This window comes from Megascapheus bottae, chromosome 22 (genome assembly GCF_031878675.1).
Source record: "Megascapheus bottae isolate mThoBot1 chromosome 22, mThoBot2.hap1, whole genome shotgun sequence".
Lineage (NCBI taxonomy): Eukaryota > Metazoa > Chordata > Mammalia > Rodentia > Geomyidae > Megascapheus > Megascapheus bottae.
In genome coordinates, this window is record NC_143530.1 from 11,121,913 (window position 1) to 11,146,063 (window position 24,151).

At 46.1% G+C, this 24,151-nt stretch overlaps 1 protein-coding gene across 4 annotated transcripts; it reads right to left on the reverse strand.

Moving 5' to 3' along the window:
• Positions 1-355: 355 nt before the first annotated feature.
• Positions 356-22,191, reverse strand: C22H6orf89 (chromosome 22 C6orf89 homolog). Of its 4 annotated transcripts, none has more exons than XM_090355766.1 (9): positions 22,101-22,185; positions 18,479-18,566; positions 16,338-16,545; positions 15,184-15,397; positions 8,990-9,150; positions 8,739-8,878; positions 7,198-7,327; positions 4,514-4,637; positions 356-1,084 (listed from the first exon to the last, which is right to left on the reverse strand). In XM_090355766.1, exons 3-9 carry the CDS (start codon positions 16,524-16,526, stop codon positions 990-992), a joined length of 1,053 nt encoding a protein of 350 aa, XP_090211892.1. In that variant the 5' UTR covers positions 16,527-16,545; positions 18,479-18,566; positions 22,101-22,185; the 3' UTR covers positions 356-989. The 4 variants fall into 4 exon arrangements, with proteins under 4 accessions (XP_090211892.1, XP_090211893.1, XP_090211895.1 ...); XM_090355767.1 differs by lacking the exon at positions 22,101-22,185 and adding an exon at positions 21,551-21,716; XM_090355769.1 differs by lacking the exon at positions 18,479-18,566 and having other exon boundaries at positions 22,101-22,191.
• Positions 22,192-24,151: the final 1,960 nt, after the last annotated feature.

Below are 24,151 nucleotides of genomic sequence, written 5' to 3' on the forward strand. Positions count from 1 at the left end.
AAAAATAACACCTCACTTTATCTCCAGGACAGGGGACCATTTTAGGAGTCAGGATCACAGATCGTAGTGAGTGACTTTGCATTGCCGGGCCTGGAGCTCTTCTTCCCCCAGCTACTGACAACACCGGCCTGCACTCATCTGCAAAACAGCCTCTGCACAGACAGACTCTGGGACCCAACCCAGGGAGGGTCCTTTCCCCTAGCCGCCTTGAGCCCTCTGAAGACATGGGGTCAAAGTAGGATGGGGCCAGCCCAGCCAAGGGCGGGGACTAGGAGCAGAGGTTCCAGGAAACCATTTAGATGGGGCAGAGCTGGTGGGGGGGGGTGGGGTGGGTAGACAGACCTGGAGAGAAATGTTAGTTTAGGAATTATATTAAAATTATAATCACACTCCAGCCTGGCATGGCTGACTCCGAGAGCCATGGACACTAGGAAGTGGGGGCTTTAGGACTTGGTTCTGAACTTTGCAGTGCTGAAGATGGAACCCGGAACACATACATTTAATTGCAATTCAAGTTATTGGATCCATTGTTCCTTGGATCTGAATTCCACTCTGCTTGACAAAGTGCTGTGACTTCTTCCGTTGACCATCGATTTCCAACGGGGTACAGGGGGACAGGGATGAGCAGGTCCCAGTGCTAAGGGATGACTGTGACACTAGGATCCACAGCCAGAGAGCCAGCTGAGGGGACCACAGCCTTTCAAATCGAAGAGGGCACTGAGTGGATTTGCTGCCAATGGGGCAGCCTCCAGGCCACAGTGCCCCGAGGCTGGATGAGCCCTGCCTCTCACAGACAGGTGCTGGCCAAGTCTCAGGGAAGCAGCAGCTGGAATCCTTCCTAAGCTGTCTGGGGGGGGGCGGCGCAGTTGGCTGGCACATGTATGCCAAGGGTGGGTAACTAATCAGCTCCTGGAAAATGGTCCTTTTTATTCCTTCCCTTTCGATCTGGCAGTCAGCTCTCCAAGCTGTTTCTTATACAGTTCTGTTTCCTACAGTTCTGAGAGAGTGGTTCCATCACAGATGATCAAAGGCTGGGTCCCTCGGGCTACTATGTAGGCCTTCCAGTGGGGGGCGCTGGCGTAGCCTTGAAAGGAAACAGTTAAATGTCAGTGGTAGAATAGGGAGAGCCCAGAGTACCCACAGAGTCCTAGGCAAAGCTTACTCTGGGGATGTCTCAGCTCTTCACAGTGCAAGTCCCTTCTCATGTGCTGTCTAACCTGCCATCCAACAGGTCCAGCAGGCTGCACTGTGAACCCAAATGTTCCCCATCCCCAGCCTGGGCAGCTCAATCACCCCGCAGGTCTCAAAAGCTGGCTGCCCGGGAAGGCATCCAGCTCTGTGTGTGTGTGTGTGTGTGTGTGTGTGTGTGTGTGTGTGTGTGTGTGTCCAGCTCTGTGTGTGTGTGTGTGTGTGTGTGTGTGTGTGTGTGTGTGTGCTTGTACGTGCATGCATGCATACATGTATTTTGAGATAGGGTCTATGTAGCCCAGGCTAGCCTCAAACTTGGGACCCTCCTGCTCTGCCATCTGAGCACTGGCATTACGACTGTGCGCCCCCATGCCTGGCTTGCTCAAGCTTTTTCTTGGAGGGGGAGGGAGGACAGTATAGTTATGAAAGGGAGCAAGATCTCCTAGCCAGTTCTCCTGAGGTTTAATTAGCATGTCAAGATGAACCCAAACTAGCTTTTCCCAAACTGGTTCTGCCAGCAACAGTGTTCTATAAGCTATTACGAAGGAAATGGCTTCCATGGCCACGTACATTTGAGGAACATGAGGTTTCTCTACAGCTGCCTGAGGGGGCGGTACACTGTGTCTACCAGCACTGGCAAAGTCCCCTTGTCAAGAGCACCTGTCCTATCCCTGAGACCATGTGTGACCCAAGCAGCAGTGTAGGAGACACAGCTGCATCATGTGAATGGCTCATGAGGGACATTTAGCTTTCACACTTGGGTAGTCTAATGATGCTGAACCTCACCAGGATCTAGGGCAACAGGACAGTGCTACACATGGAAATGTTTTTTTGTTGTTGTTGTTGTTGTTTTTTGCCCTTGTCGGTCGTGGGGCTTGAACTCAGAGGTCCTGGGCGAGTGCTTCAGCTCAAGGCTACTGCCTTATCCCTTGAGCCACAGAGCCACCTTCAGTTTTCTAGTGGTTAACTGGAAATAAGAGTCTCAGTCTTTCATGCCCAGGCTAGCTTTGAATCTGGATCCTCAGATCTCAGCCTCCTGAGTAGCTAGGATTACAGGTGTGAGCCACTGAGCCTGGCAACACGTAAATGTTTTGATAGATCACCCAAGTGTGGTGGTACATGCTTAGAACACCCAGCTCTTGAAAAACTGAGGCAGGAGGATTCTGAGTTCAAGGCTAGTCTCAACTAGCCTTGCGAGTTCTAGGTCAGTCTGAGCTACGTCAGACCCTGTTTCCAAATGGAAATAAAATAAAATAAATATATAAATTAATGAATATAAAGAGTTTAATTTCAGGTCAAGTTTTTCTTTTAACTACAACACAGCATAATTTAAAACAAACAAACAAACAAAAAAACCTCAGCCAGGTGACAGTGGCTCATACCTGTAATTCTAGCCCCTCAGGAGGCTGAGATTTGAGGACTGAGTTTCAAAGCCAGCCTGGCAGGAAAGTCCATGAAACTCTTATCTCCAGTAAACTACTTAGAAAAAGCCAGAAGTGGGCCGGGAGTTTGGCCTAGTGGTTAAAGTGCTTGCCTAGCATGCATGAAGACCCGGGTTCGATTCCTCGGTACCACATACATAGAAAAAAGCCAGAAGTGGTGCTGAGGCTCAAGTGGTAGAGCTCTAGCCTTGAGAAAGTCCAAGGACAGTGCCCAGGCCCTGAGCTCAAGCCCAGGACTGGCAAAAAAAAAAAAAAAAAGAAAAAGCCAGAAGTGGTGCTGTGGTTCAAGAAGTAGAGAGCTAGCCTTGAGCAGAGACAGCCTGAGAGTTGGAACCCAGGTCCTGAATTCAGGTCCACAACTGCTCCCAAAAAAGCAAAGCTTGCAGTCTGCTCCACACCCCTATCCTAGATGAGGTGAGAGGATTCGATGAATCTGGAGTCTTCTGAATGGCCCCATGGAAGCCTCACCTGGGTGGTGGGGCAGGAGACAGAGCATCAGTGGTGATGCTTTGGGGACGCTCGCTTCTGCCAGGCATGCTGCCTCAGTGATTGCTACTGACAATGCTTAATGCAATCCTGCCTGCCCTCTGGAGTCCTCTATTAGGAAATGAGGCACAGGATGAATTTCAGCCGGGAAAGCATGGAGTCAGAGTTGAGTATGAGCCATGCATATGTGGCTGCGACTTGGCTATTGGAGCCATGTGGGAGGGAACATTTCCCTGTGTAACCCTTGCCCTGACATAAGGCTTTGCACTCTTTTTTAATTTTTTTTCCCCCTAGTTCTGGGACTCAGGAGCTGAGCACTGTCCTTGGGCTTTCTCAAGGCTAGAGCTCTACCACTTGAGCCACAGCACCACTTTTTGGCTTTTTCTGTGTAAGTGATACCAAGGAATCGAACGTCGGTCTTTGTGCATGTTAGGTAAGCACTCTACCACTTGGCCACGCTCCCAGCCGCAAGGCGTTGCACTCTTTATCTGCAAAATCTTTTCACTGTTGTTGCATAATGGGGCTTGAACTCCTCAGGGCCTGGGCTCTTACATGGCTTTTTCACTCAAGGCTGGCACTACCATTTGGGCCATTCCTTCCACTTCTGGCATTTGGTGGTTAACTGGAGATGGAATCTCATAGAATTTTTTGCCTGGGTTGGCTTTGAACCACAGTTCTCTGGATCTCAGCTACCCGAGTAGCTAGAACTCAGCTTCTAACTTGATTTTTCTTTTTTTTTTTTTGCCAGTCCTGGGGCTTGAACTCAAGGACCTGGCACTGTCCCTGAGCTTCTTTTGCTCAAGGCTATTATTCTACCATTTGAGCCACAGTGCCACTTCCAGCTTTTTCTGCTTATGTGGTACTGAGGAACTGAACCCAGGGCTTCAAACATGCTAAACAAGCACTCTACCACTAAGCCACATTCCCGGCCTAACTTTTTTTTTTTTTTTTGCCAGTCCTGGGGCTTGAACTCAGGGACTGGGCACTATCCTTGGGCACTTTTTGCTCAAGGCTAGTGCTCTGCTGCTTGAGCCACAGTACCAATTCTAGCTTATTCTGGGTATGTGGTACTAAGGAATCAAACCCAGGGCTTTGTGCATGCGAGGCAAGCACTCTACCACTACACTATGCTCCTGGCCCCCAGCCTAACTTTTTAAGCCACATTCCCAGCCTAATTAGGAACAATAAGGGTTTGTAAATGTTGTCCATAGGAGGCATTTATCTCTGCCTTATTTAATTATTCTGTTCCTAAGCATAAATATATTGTCCCCATTAATAAAAGAATGGTTTTATTCTACTTAATAGAACTGTGGGGACAGCAGATTTGACATTTAAGAATATTTCCCAAGTTAAGAATGAGAGGGCAGCTAACCCTGCCCTCCCGAGGGCCTACATACCAATGTCCCCGGATTCTATGGGCATGGCCACAGTCTGACAGTGTCTTCGACACTGGAAGGGAGGGATGAGCTGCAACATGGCCTCACCGCTGCCAAGAGTAAATAAGTCATGCACCTTATGCTTCTGGAAGGGAAGAACAAGAGGAAGGGGAGAGAAGGAAGAGAAAACAAATAAAACCTAGGCAATCAGCACACAAAAATCCTTTTACACAGCTTCAATTTCCTCACAGTCTAAACAATGAAAAGCTGAACCAATAACAAAATCCATAATTAGGTCCAAAAGGCAAAACAAACTTGTTTCTCCTAAACATGGCATCCCCAGTACTGGGACTAGGGCAAAAATCTCTTTAAAAAAAAAAAAATATATATATATATATATATATTTATAAATAAGGGGAGTGGACGAGGGGAGGGAAATGGGGACAAAAACATGAGAAGGAGTATTGATACCCCATCATCTCCCTCCCAATCATCTTGTTTTTTCCCTTCCCTTTCCTATTTCAAATAATCAAATAAACGTATGGCAAAAATCTCTTCCAGGAAGGGGTAGGGGAGGGAAATGGGATGAAAACTTGAGAAGGGGTAGCAATGATTGTGAAGTAATGTATCTTCTATCTGGTGAATATAATGTAACCCTTCTATTAATTACAATAAAAAATTCATTTAAAAAAATCTCTTCTATGTATCCTCTAAAGAGACACTAAGTCATCTGCTGGGCAACATCATCAATGAACACCAGATACTGATGAACTTGTTACTTTGTAACTATTTTGAGCCACAATTTCACAGCCAGCCATGGGGAACTGGCTGTGATCTCCTCATCTGGTGCTGTGGAGTATATCTGCTCCACCCTTAGCCATTCCCCAATTCCTCTCACTGAATCTGACCAAGTGCTCAGTCCTGGCAGAGGCCAGATAGCACATGGTGGTTTAGTATACAAACTTCCCAGGATTTGGTTTGATCCAGAATTCTAGATAAACAGAGTGTTGGGCAATCTCCATGGAATATCATTTCTCACTACTACAACTCTGAGTTACAAAGCACCAAGCTCAAGTTTACACCCTGGCACATCTATGCCATCTTACTAATGCAAACCAGTCACGGTAGGTGACCTCTGATGCTGAGGTCAAAAAGGACAAGCAGAATGTGCACCTGCACAGGCAAATGCCGCCAGCAGCAGGAACAGGGACAAAGACAGAGAGGTCTTGCTCAGCTTCACCATGCAAGAAAACCCTAAGGCCTCCTTCCCATCTGCTTCACTCCTTCCTTCTCTCTCCTCTATCACACCTCCTAGCTTCTGACTCAGGAAACCCTGGCCCTACAAAGTAGAGGTCTTAAGTCTTGAGACCTAGAGTAGAGAAAAAAAGCTAAACTCAGCCCAGGGAGTCAAAACTCAGGTTTTTTGTTTGTTTATTTGTATTTGCTAGTCCTGGGACTTGAACTCAGGGCCTGAGCACTGTCCTTGGATACTTTTTGCTCAAGGCTAGAGCTCTGCCACTTGAACTACAGCATCACTTCTGGCTTTTTCTCAGCATATGGTATCGAGGAATCGAGCCCAGGGCTTCATGAATGCTAGGCTACCACTAGGCTACACTCCCAGCCCAAGACTTAGGTTTTGGCTTCATCTTCCCCTGTGCCCAACACTGGCAAAGATTATGGCAATGCCGAGAGTCATTTCACTAGTTACCATGGGAACAGGCTACCTCGTCCCTTGAGCCATCCTGCAGCTCACTGACACGAACACTGGCAGAAGCCTTGAACAGCGGCAGTTCTGGAAAAAACCCCAAAAGACCAAGACCAAGTGCTGTGTTCCTTTTTGTAGGCCAGAGGGGCACAGAGTCATGCTCCCCATCCAGGGTACAAAGAAAGAGAGAAAACGAGGTACAGCCCAGCCCTCAGAAACAATGAGCTCTTCTCCCAGTGCTGTTTAGCATGGAAGCCCCACTGCTTGTCTTCTGCTGCTGGGCTGCCTCGTGGTACTGGGCCCACACACTTGATACCAGGGCCTAGTGAGGGGCTGGTGGACGGCAGGGTGGAGAAAGGAGAGCCTGGGCCAGGGTGGAGAAGCAGCTGCTCTCAGAAACCAGACTCTCAGGATTGTGACTTTGGGGCCACTCCCCTTCTCAAAACATCCTTAAGAACCATAACAAGATGACTTTGATAAGCACTTCACTAACTGTGTTTGCTCCTTTGGCTTGGTTCCTTAGTGTTAAGCAGGCTAGTGACATTAACTTCAATATTCAAGTGGGAAAACTGAGATAAAGATGAAGGCCCTCGCCCAGAATTATATCATAATTATGAAGATGAAATCACATCCAGGCAGAGTTCTAGCTGGAGATGGCCAGAGCCCAGCACCTCCCGACTGCTGGCGGACAGGAGATCTTACTGCTAGACAAAGTGACTGTTTTTATAAGCTTTTTAAATTCCTTCAACACAATTCAGCAATTTTGGAGCCAAATAACAGCATCAGAAGGTTGAAGACATAACCCACAGCTGGTAGAAGATCACAGGTTGGGAATTCACTTTTTTTTTGTACAAAAGAAAATTCATCCAATTCTTCTAAACCATTCAAGGTTCAAAAACTCCTCAGAAATGAGAACCAACAGGGGCCGGGAGTTTGGCCTAGTGGTAGAATGCTTGCCTAGTATGCACGAAGACCTAAGTCCTCTACATAAATGTCCTACCTTACTTCCCACAACAGGTTCTGGGTGAAGATGGAAGCACTTTTTTAAGGAGGCATCTTTTGGAAACGGCAGATGGTTAAAAACAGGAAAAAGTTCGTGTAAAATTTGTGATCTGTTCAGAGGTCTTCTCCTGTAAAGTTTGAGCAGAGAAAAAGACATTGGTCATGGTCAGCCAGCCTTTCTGGGAGACAAACAGAACTAAGCAGGGGCAAGGAACACAGAGAAGTGTAAAGAGAGCAAAACAGCAGTATAATGTCCTAAGTATTAGGTCCGCCAAGAACAGAGTGTGCCGCTGATGGGAGACAAACGCACATGCACACATGCACACAGATGTACTCCACCACCATCGGTTGTACGTGCAGGTGGAATGCTTGGGAGGAAGAAATCTACTCCTCTGTCTTGGGAAAGAGGCGGAAGGGAAGGGAAGAGAGAAGAGAAATGGAGGGGATAAAATGCCTAATCCTTTGTTGAGGGCAGAGTGGGGCAAGGGAGCCCAATTAGTTTATTAAACTAGGCATTCAGGAATACAACTACACACAAGTTTAAAGAAAGGTGGAGGAACAGGTGGCTCATGTCTATAATCCTAGCTACTCAGGAGGTGGAGATCTTAGAACAATGTTTGGAAGCCAGCCTAGGCAGGAAAGTGTGAGACTCATAGCTCCAATTAACTGCCCAAAAAGCCAGAAGTGGAACTGTGGCTCAAGTGATGGAGCACTAGCCTTGAGCAAAAAAGGCTCAGAGAAAGCACCCAGGCCTAGAGTTCAGGCCCTAGGGCCAGCACAAAAGAATGAACAAACAGGGGCTGGGAGTTTGGCCTAGTGGTAGAGTGCTTGCTTAGCATGCACGAAGACCTGGGTTTGATTCCTTGGTACCACATACTTAGAAAAAGCCAGAAGTGGTGCTGAGGCTCAAGTGGTAGAGTTCTAGCCTTGAGAAAAATCCAAGGACAGTGCTCAGGCCCTGAGCTCAAGCCTAGGATTGGCAAAAAAAAAAAAAAAAAAAAAAAAAGAATGAACAAACAAAAGGAAGGATGAATGGTGGAAGCTGTGTTGTGCAGACAGTGAGGAATAGGACACAGGTTTCAATGCAGCTGGTTAAGCTTTGGGTGAATGACTCTAATTCCTGCTTTTCTGGTCTGAAAAATAACAAGGAAAATCTATTTCCCAAGCTCTGCTGAGCATCACTAAGGAACAACAGATCCTGAGAACCAAGACAAGTAGCCCTGCTCAGTCAGGTGCCAGGAAATGCAGTCCTCCTTCACGCTTCCAGCTCTTTCCAGCCCTCAGTTCTCCATGAATATAAATGCTAAACGCACGCCTAGACAGACCCCTTGAGTTACAAAGCAATCAGTGGCTACCCCATGGTGCGCCCTTCCATTCCACCCACCCGTTCCATTCATCTCCTCTGGCTCATGACCAGAAGCTGGGAAAAGCCTTCTGGGTGCGAGCAACCTGCCTCACCTAAGGGGCTTGGTGGCTCTCCCTGCTTGGACAAGTGACCTATGCCTTTCCTACACACAAGCTTAGTGTGTTCACACTCACCATGGGTAAGGGAACGGGAACCACCGCTCAGGAAAGCAACGCCACCATTTGGTGAAAACCCCTTCCGTGAAGCCTTCTGTCACCTCTGGGTACTGGCACAGGAAGTGCTGCATCTTCTCTGACATGAGAGGCTGGCCCGTCTTGGCAAGGAGGAAGGGAAACAAGAACAAGTTTATGATGGTAAATTTTGAGGGACTTGATCCAGCCTTGGAGTGGGAGCCAGTCCTGGAGAGAAGCAGGCCTCTGCTCACCTTGATCACCAGAGGATGGAGGTTGTCTAAGTTCTTTGGGGCATCCTCCACAAGTGACAACTTGAGGGGCAGAGTCTGAGCACAGACAGTGCAGTCAGCAGGGATGGTCTCCGACCGGTTCTGCTCACAGTTGTTGTTCCAAATCTGAGAGTAGTCAAAATCTGAGGGGGGAGGGGAGATAAATACAGGTAGGTAGTTTGGGAGGAAGGTAGACAGTTACATGTAACTTTTCACAGGACAGCTCGGTATGGGAGGAACAAGCAGCCACTGAGGAGGAGGAGAGGGCCCAGGGGCCAGGGCTGAAGGAGAGCATTTGCATCTGCACACTGTTCCATGCTTTGTGGACATATTAGCATAGTCTTTCCTAGATCAGGTCACTAGACTCAGTGATCGCTGGAGGAAGCATCAGCAATTCAGTCAAATGTGTTCAGGCATCTGAAATGTCTAGAGCACACCAGGTGTGGCATTCCTGGTGCTCTCACATCACCAATACATCCTGACGCTTGTCATTTTGCACACTCGGGTGTACACACATGTACATACACACTAATGGAGGCCAACTCTCAGAAGGTGTGAGGACAGGGCAGGAAGGTTGGGGAAGCTAGAGTTCAGGGCATCTTTAGTGTTGGTGAATTGCCTGTGCTCATTGGATAGTATCCAGAAGGGGTGGGACTGCTACTAATCATTGCCCTGAACTTCATAATTGATGAATTTATTATAGGCAGGCTGCTCAGAAGGAAGATCTCTGCCCCCAATTCTGATGCACTACCAGACAGCAAGCTGCCTTGACACCCTCTCTGGGTGCCTCTGAGGGTCTTATTTTCACAGCCTTTCCCAGTGTTAATCTGTTCCTATCCCCTGTCAGTATCCTGTTCAGAGAGCTATTCATTATTTCTTGTTTACTTTCTGATCTGTTTTGGGTTTCATCTGTGTTCTTGAAGAGTCGTGTTTGTTTTAAACTCTAAGTTGAATCCCAAATGTTTCACAAGATGGTTCTGATTAAAACCTAGTAAAAGTGCCTAAAACAAAAGGCAACAACCAAATAGGGCCAAAATACAATCAATTTTTAACATTAATAAACACACTTTGGAATTATCAGTTAAAAAAAAAATCACAGGGCTAGGAATGTGGCTTAGTGGTAGAGTGCTTGACCAGCATGCTGGAAGCCCTGGGTTCAACTCCTCAATACCACATAAATGGAAAAAGCCAGAAGTGGTACTGTGGCTCAAGTGGTAGAGTGCTAGCCTTGAGCAAAAGAAGCTTGGGGACAGTGCCCATGCACTGAGTTCAAGTCCCAGGACTGGCAAAAAGAAATCACAAAACATTCCAGTAATCAGTAGTGAATATTGTGTTACCTTTTTTTTTTTTTTTTTTTTTTGCCTGCCCTGGGGCTTGAACTCAGAGGCTTGGGCTTTCTCAAGGCTAGGATTCTATCACTTGAGCTACACGGCATCATGTCAGGCTTTTTCTGCGTGTGTGGTACCAAGGAATAGAACCCAGGGGTCTGTGCATGCTAGGTAAGCACTCTACTACCCTCCCGACCCCTGTGCTATCTTTTCCCCCCACTTTTTTTTGGTTAATTTTGCATCAACTAATTGCCCAGGGTTTTTTTTTTTAACTGTATTTTATACAATATGTGTATAGTATTATGTATGCAATACCTTAATCAGATTGACCCCTTTGATTATTCTTACAGAAACTAAGTACTTGATTGCTACAAAGTTTTTGCAGTGCATATGTTTGATAGGTTGCATTGAATGCATCCGGGTTTTCTAAATTTAAGGCAGGGAAATCCTCCTGAGAAAGGGTTCTAATTGTTCTCTTGGGTCTCCAGGGCATCCTCCATCTTCTCCTAGCAGCCTTAGGGTTTCCTGAAGGCAGTACCCCCACCTCAGCCAGTCCAGGTTTGCAGGTAGATTTCAACCTCTGTAGTACCCCTCTTGTACAAGGGGGACTCTCCAATGGGCTCTCCAGGGGCATCCAGGGCAAGCCAAAACTCTTTCCATGTCACTTTTTTCAATAGGACATTGGGACTGCAATTTTTTTCTCTCTGGAATATTTTCAAGTGGTCCTTATGAAGCGTCAAATATTGCAAAATACAAAAACTCGGGGTAATAGATACACAATGTGCTTGAAAAAAACCGAAACTACATGGGATAGCCACGGCTTATGTTCCCAATTCTCATACTGATTTGGAATAATTTCAATTTGAAATATAAAAAGACAGTTCTTCAGACCAAACTAAGCTTTGCCTGGAAGTCCTGGTGGTGAACCCTCCCACCCCTCCCCATGAGTTGGGTACAATGCAGAAAAGTGGGTGGGTGGAGAGCTGACCTGCAGGAAGCTTCCTGGTAAAAGAAAACTGTTTACAAAGGAAAGTTACTCAGAGAGCTCACTGTACACACCATAGCATACCTTGAAATTGTCAGTGGGGAGAACCTGTTCACAGATTATTAACCTGGAAAAAAATTTTTAAAAAAGATTTCTTTCTAGAGCTGGGAGCATGGCCTAGTGGTAGAGTGCTTGCCTAGCATGCATGAAGCTCTCGGTTCAGATTCCTTGGTACCATATACACAGAAAAAGCTGGAAGTGGTGTTGTGCTCAGGCCCTCAGTTCAAGCCCAGGACTGGCAAGAAAAAAAAGAAGAAAGGGTTGTCTGTGTTGTTCAGTGCTCTGTTGAGAACAGTGCCGGGCCCACAGTAGGGCTCATCAAGCAGAAATGATGTGGCATGGCATTTCCCCCAACTTTTTTGAATTTTTAATAATAGGATACGTGAATGGGAAGAAAAACTAGACAAGCAGCCTCGCCTTCACAGGAATCTCAAAATAAAGCTGAAGTGGATGATTAGGGTGCCCATTAAAAGCCTGAGAAGCTCATGACAAGGGTCCCTTGGCTCTCACTGGTGTGTGCTATTTAATGCCATGCTTGCACTGCACTGCACTGCACTTCTTCTAACTTCCTGGCCTTTGCCAGGTCCCCTGCATGGAGGGCAGCATGCCCAGTGCCCGTTCATACACACAGGAGCAGCTCTTCATCCAGGAACCTCCCAAAGCACACAGTCCTTTTGTCTTCTCAAGTTTTCACTTGTAAAACTTTGTCTCCAGAAGTGAGTGTACTTTTTCTCCAGATACCATGCAAAGCAGATGCCCACAGAGGAAAACAGTGTGCACCCATACCCATGTTTACCACAAAGCAGCACATTGTTGAACCAACAACATTGGAAAGCTAAAACCCCACCCACCAATGTCCCCTTAAGACTGAGCACCAGGACCGCTGGATTTCCATGGGAAGACAAAATATTAATTGGAAGCAAACGAAGTTATTCAGATTGCTGATGAAAAACTGGAGTTTCTTGAACTTTAAAACATGATTTAAAGTAGGAGCAATCACAGTCCCTTGAGGATCCCAAATTTTTTCACTACAGAGCTCACTGAAACAAAGAAGGTAAATGCCATTAGCTCCACCTGGCTTTATCCCCGGGACAAAGAGCGGAAGCTGTTGAAGGTCAGAGGAGACAGCCAGACAGAGCTAGAAGAGACAGCATGACTGGCCTGTGACTTTTTTCCTGAGGCCCCAAACACTGCTGCTGGAAACTTCAGTTTGTTTTTCCAGACTCGGAGCTTGAGCTCAGGGCCTGGGCACTGTCCCTGTGCTTTCTCAAAGCTACTGCTCTACCACTTGAGCCACAGCACCACTTGTTTTTTTCCTGTGTACGTGGTACTAAGGAATCAAATCCAGGGCTTTGTGCACTTTACCACCAGGCCACATTCCCAGCCTACTTGATGGTACAGTGGTGTGAACTCAGAGCCATGCTTTTGCTTGCCTTATTTGCTCTGCAGGTAGTCAACCATTTGAGCCATGCGTGTCTCCAACTTTGCTGTTTACTGGTTATTTTGCATATGGAATCTAGTGGAGTTTTCTGTCTGGACTGCTTTCAAACTGTGATCTTCCAGTTTTCAGCCTCTTAAGTAGTTAGGCTGACAGGTGTAAACCACTGGTGCCTGGCTGAAAATTTCATTTTTTTTTAAAGCTCTGGTGTCATATCAAAAACGATTTTCCTACTAAATATAGGAACAACCCACCTGAAATTAAGAGTAAATATATGAGCTGTTGGTTTATTTAAAAGCTCATGGACTCTGAGTTCTTTTTTAATTAAAAAACATTTTTCTTGTGGGTCATGGGGCTTGAACTTTGGGTCTGGGCGCTGTCCCTGGGCTCTTCAGCTCAAGGCTACCGCCCTACCCTTGAGCTAAGCCCCACTTCCCATTTTCTAGAGGTTAATTGGAGATAAGAGTCTCAAGTCTTTTTGGGCCCCAGCTGGCTTTGAATCTTGATCCTCAGATCTCAGCCTCCACAGTAGCTAGGATTACAGGCATGAGGCATGTCGCCCGGCTAGGTTCTTACCTTACAATGTTCCCTTCCTCTGATTTTAATATAATTCTGGAAAATTTTTCATGACTTTCTTTTTTCTTTTTTTTTTTGGTCATGGGGCTTGAACTCTGAGCCTGGGAGCTGTCCCTGAGCTCTATAGCTCAAGGCTATACCACTCTACACCTTGAGTCACAGCTCTACTTCCCCTTTTCTAGTGGTTAATTGGAGATAAGAGTCTCATAGTCTCATGGTGCCTTGGGCTGGCTTTGAAAGGTGATCCTCAGATATCTCAGCCTCCTGAGTAACTAGAATTACAGACGTGAGCCACCACACCTGGCTCCTATGACTTTCTTAAATGTACAAAAATAGCTTTCAGGGGTTGGAGACATAGTTCAGTTGACAAGAGTGCTAGCCAATAAGGAAAAGCATCAGGTACCAAGTTTGATTTCTTGGATATAAAAGAAAAACAGCTTTCAAAGGAAACAGTTCAAGACATGGTCTCTATGACTCATAAAATCTTGCTTTAAAGAATGGCATTATGATTACAACAGCTTAGTTGACACCAGTCATTTTTTTCCCTGAAAACATAGTTTCTAAAAGTTGTCATGATCCAAAAGATTCCAGAATAGGGTTATATAAACAATTCGTTGGTGACATGAACGTATATGTCCCTCTACATGAATGCCACGTAAGTGGCAAGTGGATACTTTCCTAGGACACAGCAGGCTCAAGGTTCAATTCTCACCACCAAAAAAGAAAAGGGTAGAACTTTCCTTCAAGTTCCCCAAACAATGTCTCTATTCTTTTTCAGAAGTAAATGTCAAGCATTATCATGTTATATTATTCTCAAAAGGAAAGGGTCTGTCAGATTAGTAACTCCCTGCTATTGATGCACTGTTACTAAATTTAAATGTTTCTTAAATTCAACTTCCTGGAAAAACTGATATACTTTGGAGCACTAAATTAAGTGAACTGTGGCAGAAAGGGCAAGCTGAAAGTGTGGGACATCCCTAAACAAAAAAGCTAGCGAGACAGGCACAGGACTGCTACAGGATTGGCTAAAAGCAGCTGCCTTCCATGCACTGCTAGCTCTATAAACTAGGGACAGAAAAAGAGTCAAAGCTATGCAAAAGACATATCCCTAATGGGTTCTAGAACATCTGTATTTGTCTTTACCCACTGAGTTTTTCTGGTAAATGTCTTCATTTACCTGAGCCTATTTCCTTATCTATAAAATATGGATAATGAAACCTGATCCCAGAGTTCTTTTTTGTTGTTGTTGTTGATCATGAGGCTTGGATTCTGGGCCTGGGCACTGTCCCTGAGCCCTTCAGCTCAAGGTTCCCATTCTACCCCTTGAGCTACAGCGCCACTTCCAGTGTTCTAGTGGTTAACTGGAGATGAGTCTCACAGTCTTTAGTGCCCAGGCTGGCTGTGAACTGAGATCTTCAGAATTCAGCCTCCTAAGTAGCTAGGATTACAAGTGTGAGCCACCATGCCCGGCTCCCAGAGTTTTTTTTTTGCCAGTCCTGGGCTTGAGCTCAGGGCCTAAGTGCTGTCCTTGAACTTTCTCAAGGCTAGAGCTCTACCACTTGAGCCTCAGCACCACTTCCAGCTTTTTTGTATGTATGTGGTACCAAGAAATCGAACCTGGGTCTTTGTGCATGCTAGGCAAGCACTTTAACCACTAGGCCAAACTCCCGGCCCATCCCAGAGAGTTTTAATAAGCATGAATTAAAAAAAGAATATGTAGCAATGTTATTCCCTTTCCCACCAAACACTTAAGAAAACAATTTCACAGGTGGAAAATACAGCACACTACCTGGAAAGGGTCTATCTTCATCAATGACTGGTGGAGGACTCCCTTTATTTTCTGGCATATACTTCTTGGTAATGGGCAAGGACATCAGCCGAATGTGATAGATGAGTGAGCGCCAGGTGTCAGCTCCAGAAATTCCAGGTTCAGGTGCTAATGGGCTGAACGGCTGAATCACAAGATAGGCAGAGAGCAAAATGAAGCCCAGAGTTACAAGGACCTACCAGGAAAGATGGGAAATGGATTAGTAACTGTTCTAGTGAACAAAATACCTTAATGACAAGAAACACAACACAAAACCAGCCCTCTTCTGTTCCCAGTGCCTTAAGAAGTAATCTGTTTTCAAAATTAAGCCGTTTAGTTTTACTTCTAAAGGCATTCAAAATTAAGAAGGTTCACCAAGCTTGTATTACAGATTGGGGGTTATGACACACCTTAAAACACACACGTACAACCAAGCACTGGTGGCACACATCCCTAATCCTAGCTAGTCAGGAGGCTGAGATCTGAGGATCACAGTTCAAAGCCAGCTTGGGCAGGAAAGTCTGTGAGACTCTTACCTCTTACATTATCACAGAAAAAGCCAGAAATGGCACTGTGGTTCAAGTGGTAGACTGCTAGCCTTGAGTACAAGGAGCTCAGGGACAGTGCCCATGCCCAGAGTTCAAGCTTCAGGATTTGTAGCATGCACATGCACACTCATACACATGCATGCACACACACAGACACACACACACACATGCTGGGTGCTAGTGGCTTATGCCTATAATCCTAGGAAACTGAGATCTGAGGATTGTGGTTCAAAGCTGACCCGGGCAGGAAAGTCTGTGAGACTCATCTCCAATTAACCACCAGAAAATGAAAACAGAGCTCTGGCTAAAAGTGGTAGAGTACTAACTATGAACAAAAATGTTTAGGGACAGTTCCCTGGCTGTGAGTTCAAGCCCCAGGACCAAGAAAACATATACACATGCATGCACACACAGAGAATTCTAACCACACAGCTTTCAATTATGCTCTGCCTATTACCAACAGTGAGATTTCCCAGTAGCACATGGTAATAGGGCAAAGGCTGAATTATACACAGAAAACCCAAAGTTCTGTGATGGGACATGTCAGCAGCAACATGTGGGGTGCTGCTGGAGTTGTAAGAGCTTTACCTTATACACAGCAACCAGAAGAGGGTACTGGGGTGGTCCCCGCTGAGGTTCATTCTTTTCCAGTAGCTGTCTGATAAATTTTTCAATGGCTTTCTCAGACATACCACATTGATGGCCTGTCTGTCTCACCAAATCAACGGTCTCTGAAAGTTTGTCATAAATGCTGATTCCATTAGCAGCAAGATCCATGTCTTCCAACACAAGATTCCTGAGGGAGCAGACAAATGGAAAGAGAAAGCTGACTTCCTTCCCGAGTACTTCCTTTACAGCAAGGTCTCTCCACCTCTTCAGGGAAGAACCAGTTTTGTTTTCCCCAGTCCACTGCTGCACTTACAGTGGGTATGCTAGGAGGACATAAACTGTTGTATGTACAGATGTACTATTATTGTGTGTGTGTGTGTGTGTGTGTGTGTGTGATAGTGTTTCACTATGTTCCTCAGACTGGTCTCAAATGCCAGAGCTTGAACAATTCTTCTGCCTCAGCCTCCAGAGCATGTGGGACTACAGAAATGTACCACCATGCCAAACTTATACATATGTTTTTAAATGTTACTTAACTGTGTAGGAGAAACAGTTTACAAATGGGCACTGGCCTTTGAGGAGCACTGGTCTGGTGCATAATAAACCCCTGAGACTCTGAAGCACTAATGGCATCCAAGAAGAGTTCTAAGGCCAATCTGAGGAGATCTGCTATGACCATTTACGAAAAGAAAAAGGAATGGAATGTAGATAATATGATACTGACCAATTATTTATTCGCAATTATACCAGGTATCTTTCAACTACACAAAAGGAAAAACTGATCAGGGAAGGTAAGATTTACTGTGAGGAACATGCTGAGAAGCTTTGTTTCTGGCCAGAGCAAGGACTTCACACACAGACTTTGCAGCCTGTAAGCCTAGCACCTTTCCACAATTTTAGACAATAAAGGGGATTTTATTTGTATTGTATATTTAAAGGACCCAAGATCTATATTGATCTCTTTATTCAATTTGTAAATTGAAATACGTTTTAGTTAATGAAGATTGATTTGCAACAGTCTCAGATAAAAGAATTAAACGTAAGTAGCAAAGGAGTTCTCTCGGTATGATTCGTTCAATAAAATTAGATAATGGCTCTTTTCATGAGGAGGAAAAAAAAAGCCTAGCTGGGTGCAGGTGGCTCAGGCCTGTGACCCTAGTAACTCAGGAGGCTGAGGTCCTAGGATTGTAGGCAGGAAAGTCCGCAAAACTCTTATCTCCCATTAACTATGAAAAAGCTGGAAGTGGATCTGTGAACCAAGTAGTAGAGAGCTAGCCTTGAGCAAACAAGCTTAGGGACAGTATCAAGGCCCTGAATTCAGGCCCAGGCCCTGCACAAGAAAAAACAAAACATAGGGTTGCTATGGTCTTCCACTGGGCTGTTTTGTTTATTTGCTTTGGTAGTTCTGGGGATTGAAGTCCAGCCCCTCTCTCCTCTTTCCCTCTCTCCTACCACTCTCGCTTCATCTCCTCCTAAAGGTCCTCTTATATATACTCCATCCCCAGTGCCTCTAAACCTTGATAAGCACTAAATGGTAACCGGGTGTTTTATCAGGAAGAAGATGCTGCCCCCTGTAGGATAGAGATCACAGACAGTGGCTCTGGCAGAGAAAAGGCCCTAAACTGTCACATGCACAGGAGCATGCCTCCTATTTCCGCAGTCACTCCCCAAACTCCCTTTGTTCTTATTTTTACCAGTCCTGGGGCTTGAATTCAGGGCCTGGGCACTGTCCTTGAGCTTTCTCAAGGTTAGTGCCCTACCACTTGTGCCACAGCACCACTTCAGGCTTTTTTTGTGTGTGTATGTGGTACCAAGGAATCGAACCCAGTGCTTTGTGCATACTAGGCAAGCACTCTACCACTAGGCTGGGAGTTTGACCTAATGTTTGCCTAGCATGCACGAAGACCTGAGTTCAATTCCTTGGTTACCACATACATAGAAAAAGCCGGAAATGGTGCTGTGGTAGAGCTCTAGCCTTGAGAAAGCCCAAGGACAGTGCTCAGGCCCTGAGTTCAAGCCCAGGACTGAAAAAAAAAATTAACCATAAAGTTATGGCTAAGAGTCAAGCATTAAAGGGGACTAAGAGGGACCAGCTGGGCCTTTGCTGGTGACCTGTTTACCTCCAGAAAGAAGGTCCAATTGGAGCAGAAGTAATCTCAGTCACAGGAAATTCAGAAGGGTGAGTGCGACTCTAATAGTAATTTATACCTGCAAAGGCACAGGCAGGGATTATCAGTGGAGTTATTAAATTCAAGGTACCACATACCAGCCTGGACATCCAGTCACCTCATTTTATCCAATGGAGTATAAGTTTCAACCCCTCCCCCAGTGAATGCTGAAACCACAGTTAGTATTGAACCTATGAGTACCATACTTTCCCCACAAACACCCATAGCTATGATAAAATGGAATTCCTAAATCAAGCGTAGTAACAGTATACTGATTAATAAAGCTGTGTGAATATAGTTCAACTGTTCTTTTACCTGTGGTGGTGTGAGATGGTAAGTGCCCACATGAGACGCTACGGGGTGAATGATAGAGGGGCCTTACACTATTAGCCATGAGTCTGCAATGGGATACTGCTTGAACAGGAGCACGCGAACACTGTGACATTTAGTAACACAGATGGAACTAAGCATCTAGTGGGTTAGGTATTATAGCTACACTGCCAGAACCACTGGAGTCACAATGAATTGTCTCGGAAAGGCGAACTACTTCTGCAGAAGGATGTGCCATCAGCCAAAATTCTGGCAGACAAGCACACACAGCAGGTAGGCTGCTCCCTTTATTTATCCCTAACACAGCGGGCCCTGCCCCTCTGCTTAGGTTGGTTGAACTCAGGTCTACAACCTGCTCTGATTGGCTTGTTTGAATAGGATAAACTGTATTTATGTAAGGTCAGGAAATAAAATTACCAGTACACAAGTAATCTCAGCATGTATCTGCACCCCAGCTATTTTTTGAACAATCTGAGTGTGTCTTAAGCTCATCGTGAAAAGAAACCAGCTTAAGACAAATCCTTACATTTAAAAAAGATCTTTCCTTATCCCAAGAGTTTTCCTCTTTTCCTTACCAAGAGCCAAGCCACCAGGCCAAAGAAGGAACTTTAACGAAACACACTTTGGTAAAAACAAATAAATTTTTTTAAAAGTTTTTTTCTCACAGTAGCCAGAGATATACGCAGCTGGACACACTGGGACATATCACCAGCAGGTCAGTATGAAATCTCATCATGCTATTCAGAATGGCACAAGATACACACCTCGGATTAAAAGCATGATCCATTGATGAACCTTAGCACACTACTTCCTAGCCATATGTCACTTTGTTCTTCGTAAGTATTTGGTAATGTCTTAAGTATTTTTGACTTGCAACTGGAGGGGCCCTGGCATCTAGTGGGCAAAGATTGAACATGCACAAGGAAGTTCTCACAACAAAGAACTGTCTTGCTTGAAATGTTTAAAGAGCTCAGGTGGAGAAAGCCAGCTTTTTGGAAAGGCCTGTGGAGGTGAGCCAGGGAGCAGATTCCCCTCTGAAGGAGTACTTCAGCTCAATAGCTGAATCTACTCAGAGTCCCTGCTTTATTTACTTCTTTACTGTGGCCTTTTACAACTCTAACATATTTGAAGCAGATGTCTCCATATTTATTGCCACTTTTCCCAGTTTCTCCTATGAGAAAACTAGTAACCCTTCCCCTTCCCCTTGATGTGTCCAGCATTCTCCCCCTACTACTACCTCCCCTCAGGCAACTGGGGGGTGGGGTAGGGAAGAACATCACGTATTGCTTGTTTCTTCAGTCTCCCTTCGTTTACTAACCTACAGAAAACCACCTGCTTGCCCTCCCAATGGCTTTCTCAATGCCAAGTTCATAGGATACTTCACTTTTTACCCTATCTGACCCCTTTGTAGCAGCTGCCAGTCTAGTCTTCTCCAAGTGTTTTCAAACCCTGGCAGGTCTGCCCTGTTCTTCTGCCAGAAACTAAAAGTTCAGCATAGTCGTCCTTGACTTTCTCATTTCCTCCATTAACCACAGGCTGTTAATGATTCCCAAATCTCTTACATCTAGAGTTCTCTAAGGGCTTGAAATCCATCCAAATAAATAAACAAGTACTTATCAGACACTTAGATGCAGTTTCTTCCCTATTTATAATGTGCCCATAATTAAACTTTTCCCCCCTTCAATCCATTTCTCTTATTACACCCCTTAAAAAGAGAAAATGTGTCAGATGCTAGCGGCACATGTAATTCCAGTTACTCAGAAGGCTGAAATCTGAGGATCGTGGTTTGGAGTCAGCCCTGGCAGCTTATTATCTCAAATTAACCCACAAAAATGCTGAAAGTGGAGCTGTGGCTCAGGGAACGTGCCCAGACCCTAAGTTCAAATCTCAAGTCAGGCAAGGTGGGGGTGAGGAAGATGAAACATCAATATTTGTGCAACCATCATTATGTGTCTAGCTCTAAAATATTTCTATCACTTTAAATCTCTGTAATTCCTTTGAGTTTTATCTATCATATATTAGTTGCACAAAGGTGCTTCTTTTAAATAGAAACACTAGTCTTCCAATTTTTTTTTGGGGGGGGGGGTCGGTCGTGGGGCTTGAACTCTGGGTCTGGGTGCTATCCCTGAGCTCTTCAGCTCAAGGCTACTGCCCTACCCTTGGGCCAAGCCCCCACTTCCCGTTTTCTAGAGGTTAACTGGAGATAAGAGTCTCAGATCATTTTGTGCCTGGGTTGGCTTTGAACATAGATCCTCAGATCTCAGCCTCCTGAGTGGCTAGGATGACAGGCGTGAGCCACCTTGCCCAGCTCCTCTCTGCTATTTTTAAGACAGTCTCATTATATAGCCCAGGTGAGTGCTGGGATAACCAGAGTGTGCCACCAAGCCCAATAAACATAATGCTTTCCTTGAAGGCAGACATAAATGGAGAAAGTAACACACAAAAAGCTACCAGTGGACACAGAATTCACCTCACATATGGAACCTGTTCCATTTTATGGGAAGGACCTAACTTTTCACCATTTTGCTACCTAGCAATTGGTCCACATTCCACACTGCCCAAGGTTCCCCATTCTGCTCAGGACACGTAGGTCCAGTGAGAGTGTAGGCGAGCAGGTTAGGAATCAGTCTTATTGTTGTTATCGCTTTCATTATCATTATTCTTTAGAGTAGGTGTGAGAGAACGAGCGCTCACAACTGTGTCTTGCAAACTCAGTGCAAGCCGGGGAAACTCTGACAGGGTGAGTCGTACATCCTAGTCAAAACTGCAGACTGGCCAAGATGAACTTGGTTTGCTTCCGAACTCAGGGCCTCGCGCTTCGAGGTGGGCGCTCCTGGCGCCTGAGCCAGGCTTCCGGTCATGCACAAGCCCACCACTCTTCAAACAAAGGAGCAATTCACTACAATTAAAAAAAAACAACCCAAAAAACACAGCCTGCCTGGGGAGGGCGGGGAGTGGACTTGGTATTCCGCGGCGTCAAGACGCGGCCGGCGCCGTCGCTCGGGCTTGGGCGGTGGGCGCTGCTGGGACGCCCGGGCCCCCGTCCTCCCCTGCGCCCCAGCCCTGGAGAGCGGGAGCGGATCGTGTGTGTCTGCGCGGGGGGGGGGGGGGGGGGGGGTAGGGGCTGGTGTCCGGAGCTTCCGGAGGAGCTCGGCGCGGTGCAGGGATGGCGGAGGTTCCCGAGCCCTCACGGCGGCTGTCCGGCCGCCTCCCCGCCCTCCCGGCTCGGGCCCCACTCACTCACACGCAGGCCCGCGCCCCCCCGGGCTCCTCCCGCCTCGCCGACCCCAGCCGCCCCACTGAAGGGAGGACTGGATTGACAACTTCCGGCTTCCGGAAGTAGCTTCCGGGCCACAGCCCAGGCCACGCGCCCCGTGGTAGCCCCGCCTTCTCGCCCTACGCTTCCGCCGAAAACAGAAGGCGCGCGAGGTCGAGGTACACGGGGGAGGGGTGGGTGGGGCTGAGGAACTCTCGCGATATCTGGAGAGATTGGGGTTTCTGGCTCCCCCTGGTGTTCTTGACCACACCCCACAAGAAGCAGCAAAGTAAGCCCTTCAGCCTCTCTGCAGGACGAAGAGGGGAAGTTTGGGTCTAACTAGAGGAAAACTGAGGTGGCCAGGGGTATCCGAATGTGAGAAGGCTCGGAGGGAGGGCAGCACCTTATCATTGCTATCGTCATCACACGAGGGGAGCATTCTGTGAGACCTCCCACGAGCAGACTTCTCTGGCTCCAGGGTGCAGCCTCATCATCATACACACAGATACCTGTAGATATGTAATGTATACACACAAATGTATGTAATTGTCTTTATTCACAAGGCTCTGCTGATCTCTTCCTTGGGGATAACTTCATTTCTCATCATAAAGATATTATTGACCAGTCCTGTCCTATCCGGAACCCAGAGGGATTTCTGAGGAGAGACTCACAGTACAGGAGACATATGCAAAACGGAGGCAGGAACGGTAAGCTTTTATCCTGCTCAGTACCTGCCATAGTGATACATGTTGTTATGGGCATAAAGATGTGAAGGTAGAACAGGGGTAATCATGTGAAAATACTATGATTAGAATGAAAAGCAATGGAATCAAATACAGCTAAAATACTTACATACATTATCAATGCAAACTTGTATCTAAGGGCATGTGGCCATAAAAGATAAAAACACTGGAAGAGGGCATATAGCAGTAAAAGAATAACCATGGAAATGGCCAGAATCCAGGCACATGGCTACAGAAGAGAGAGAGTCACCATAAAAACGGCCAGAACCCCACACTTGGCCATAGGAGAGAGAATAACCGTGCAAATGGTTAGAGTAAGACACCAGCACACCCCTGGGACCTACCAATCAGGAAGAGACATTTCTGGGCATAAACAATCTAGAGTCAGACAACCCTGAGTGTAACCAATCTGAATCAAGTAAGGAGGAGTCTGGGCCAGAGAGGAGCAGCCAAGGACTCATGTAACCAAAGGACTCAAAATGATGGCCTGCTCTTCTGTGGGCCTTATATAGAGGCTGCTCCTTACCCCAGAGGGATCAAGAGCTCACACCATGACAGTACTAGGAGCACAGGCCCTACTCAACTTTGGGACTAAGAGATGTTGGAGAGGTGAGCCCAGTGGGTGTGCTGGATAGGCAGGCTAGGATTAGGCAAGTTAGGATTACAATAGAGTGTGTGATGTGTTAACTCTGCTACTCTATGTTAAACCAATAAAGTGTGTTGCATCATATTACCTGCCCATTGGTGAATTACTTCACCTGCTCACGACACGTCTATAATCCTCGAACTCAGGATGCTAAGGCAGGAGAACCACAAATTCCAGAACAGCTTGAGTTTCATAGTGAGGCCTTGACTAAAGCAAAACCAAAAGCATATGCAAGGCATACTTGTTAGAGGCACAATTTAAAAGCATCCATAAAGTCCATTAACAGAGTATGCAAACACTGCAGTGTTTTCAACCAATAAAACACAATATAGCACAGTGTTGTAAGGACCCCCTTCCCACCCCCAGAAGGTCCTGTCAGAATATGAAAGATCAGCCATAGGGAAATTATGATGTAAGCCTAGAAAAGGGCCATTCCAAATGGTGGGAACCAAAAAGCGGCAGGAACCAAAAAGTGGTGGGAACAGAAAAGCAGCATGGCCAAGGGCAAGTGGACCTTTGCAAAGGAGAACAGAGGAAATTTCATTTGTCTCAAGTTTTAGTTTGTTGAAGGTCAGGTCAATCTAGGAGATGAATTGTTCAGTGTCAGCTACACCCAGAACTAAGAACTGATCAAAGGAATGGTAATCACA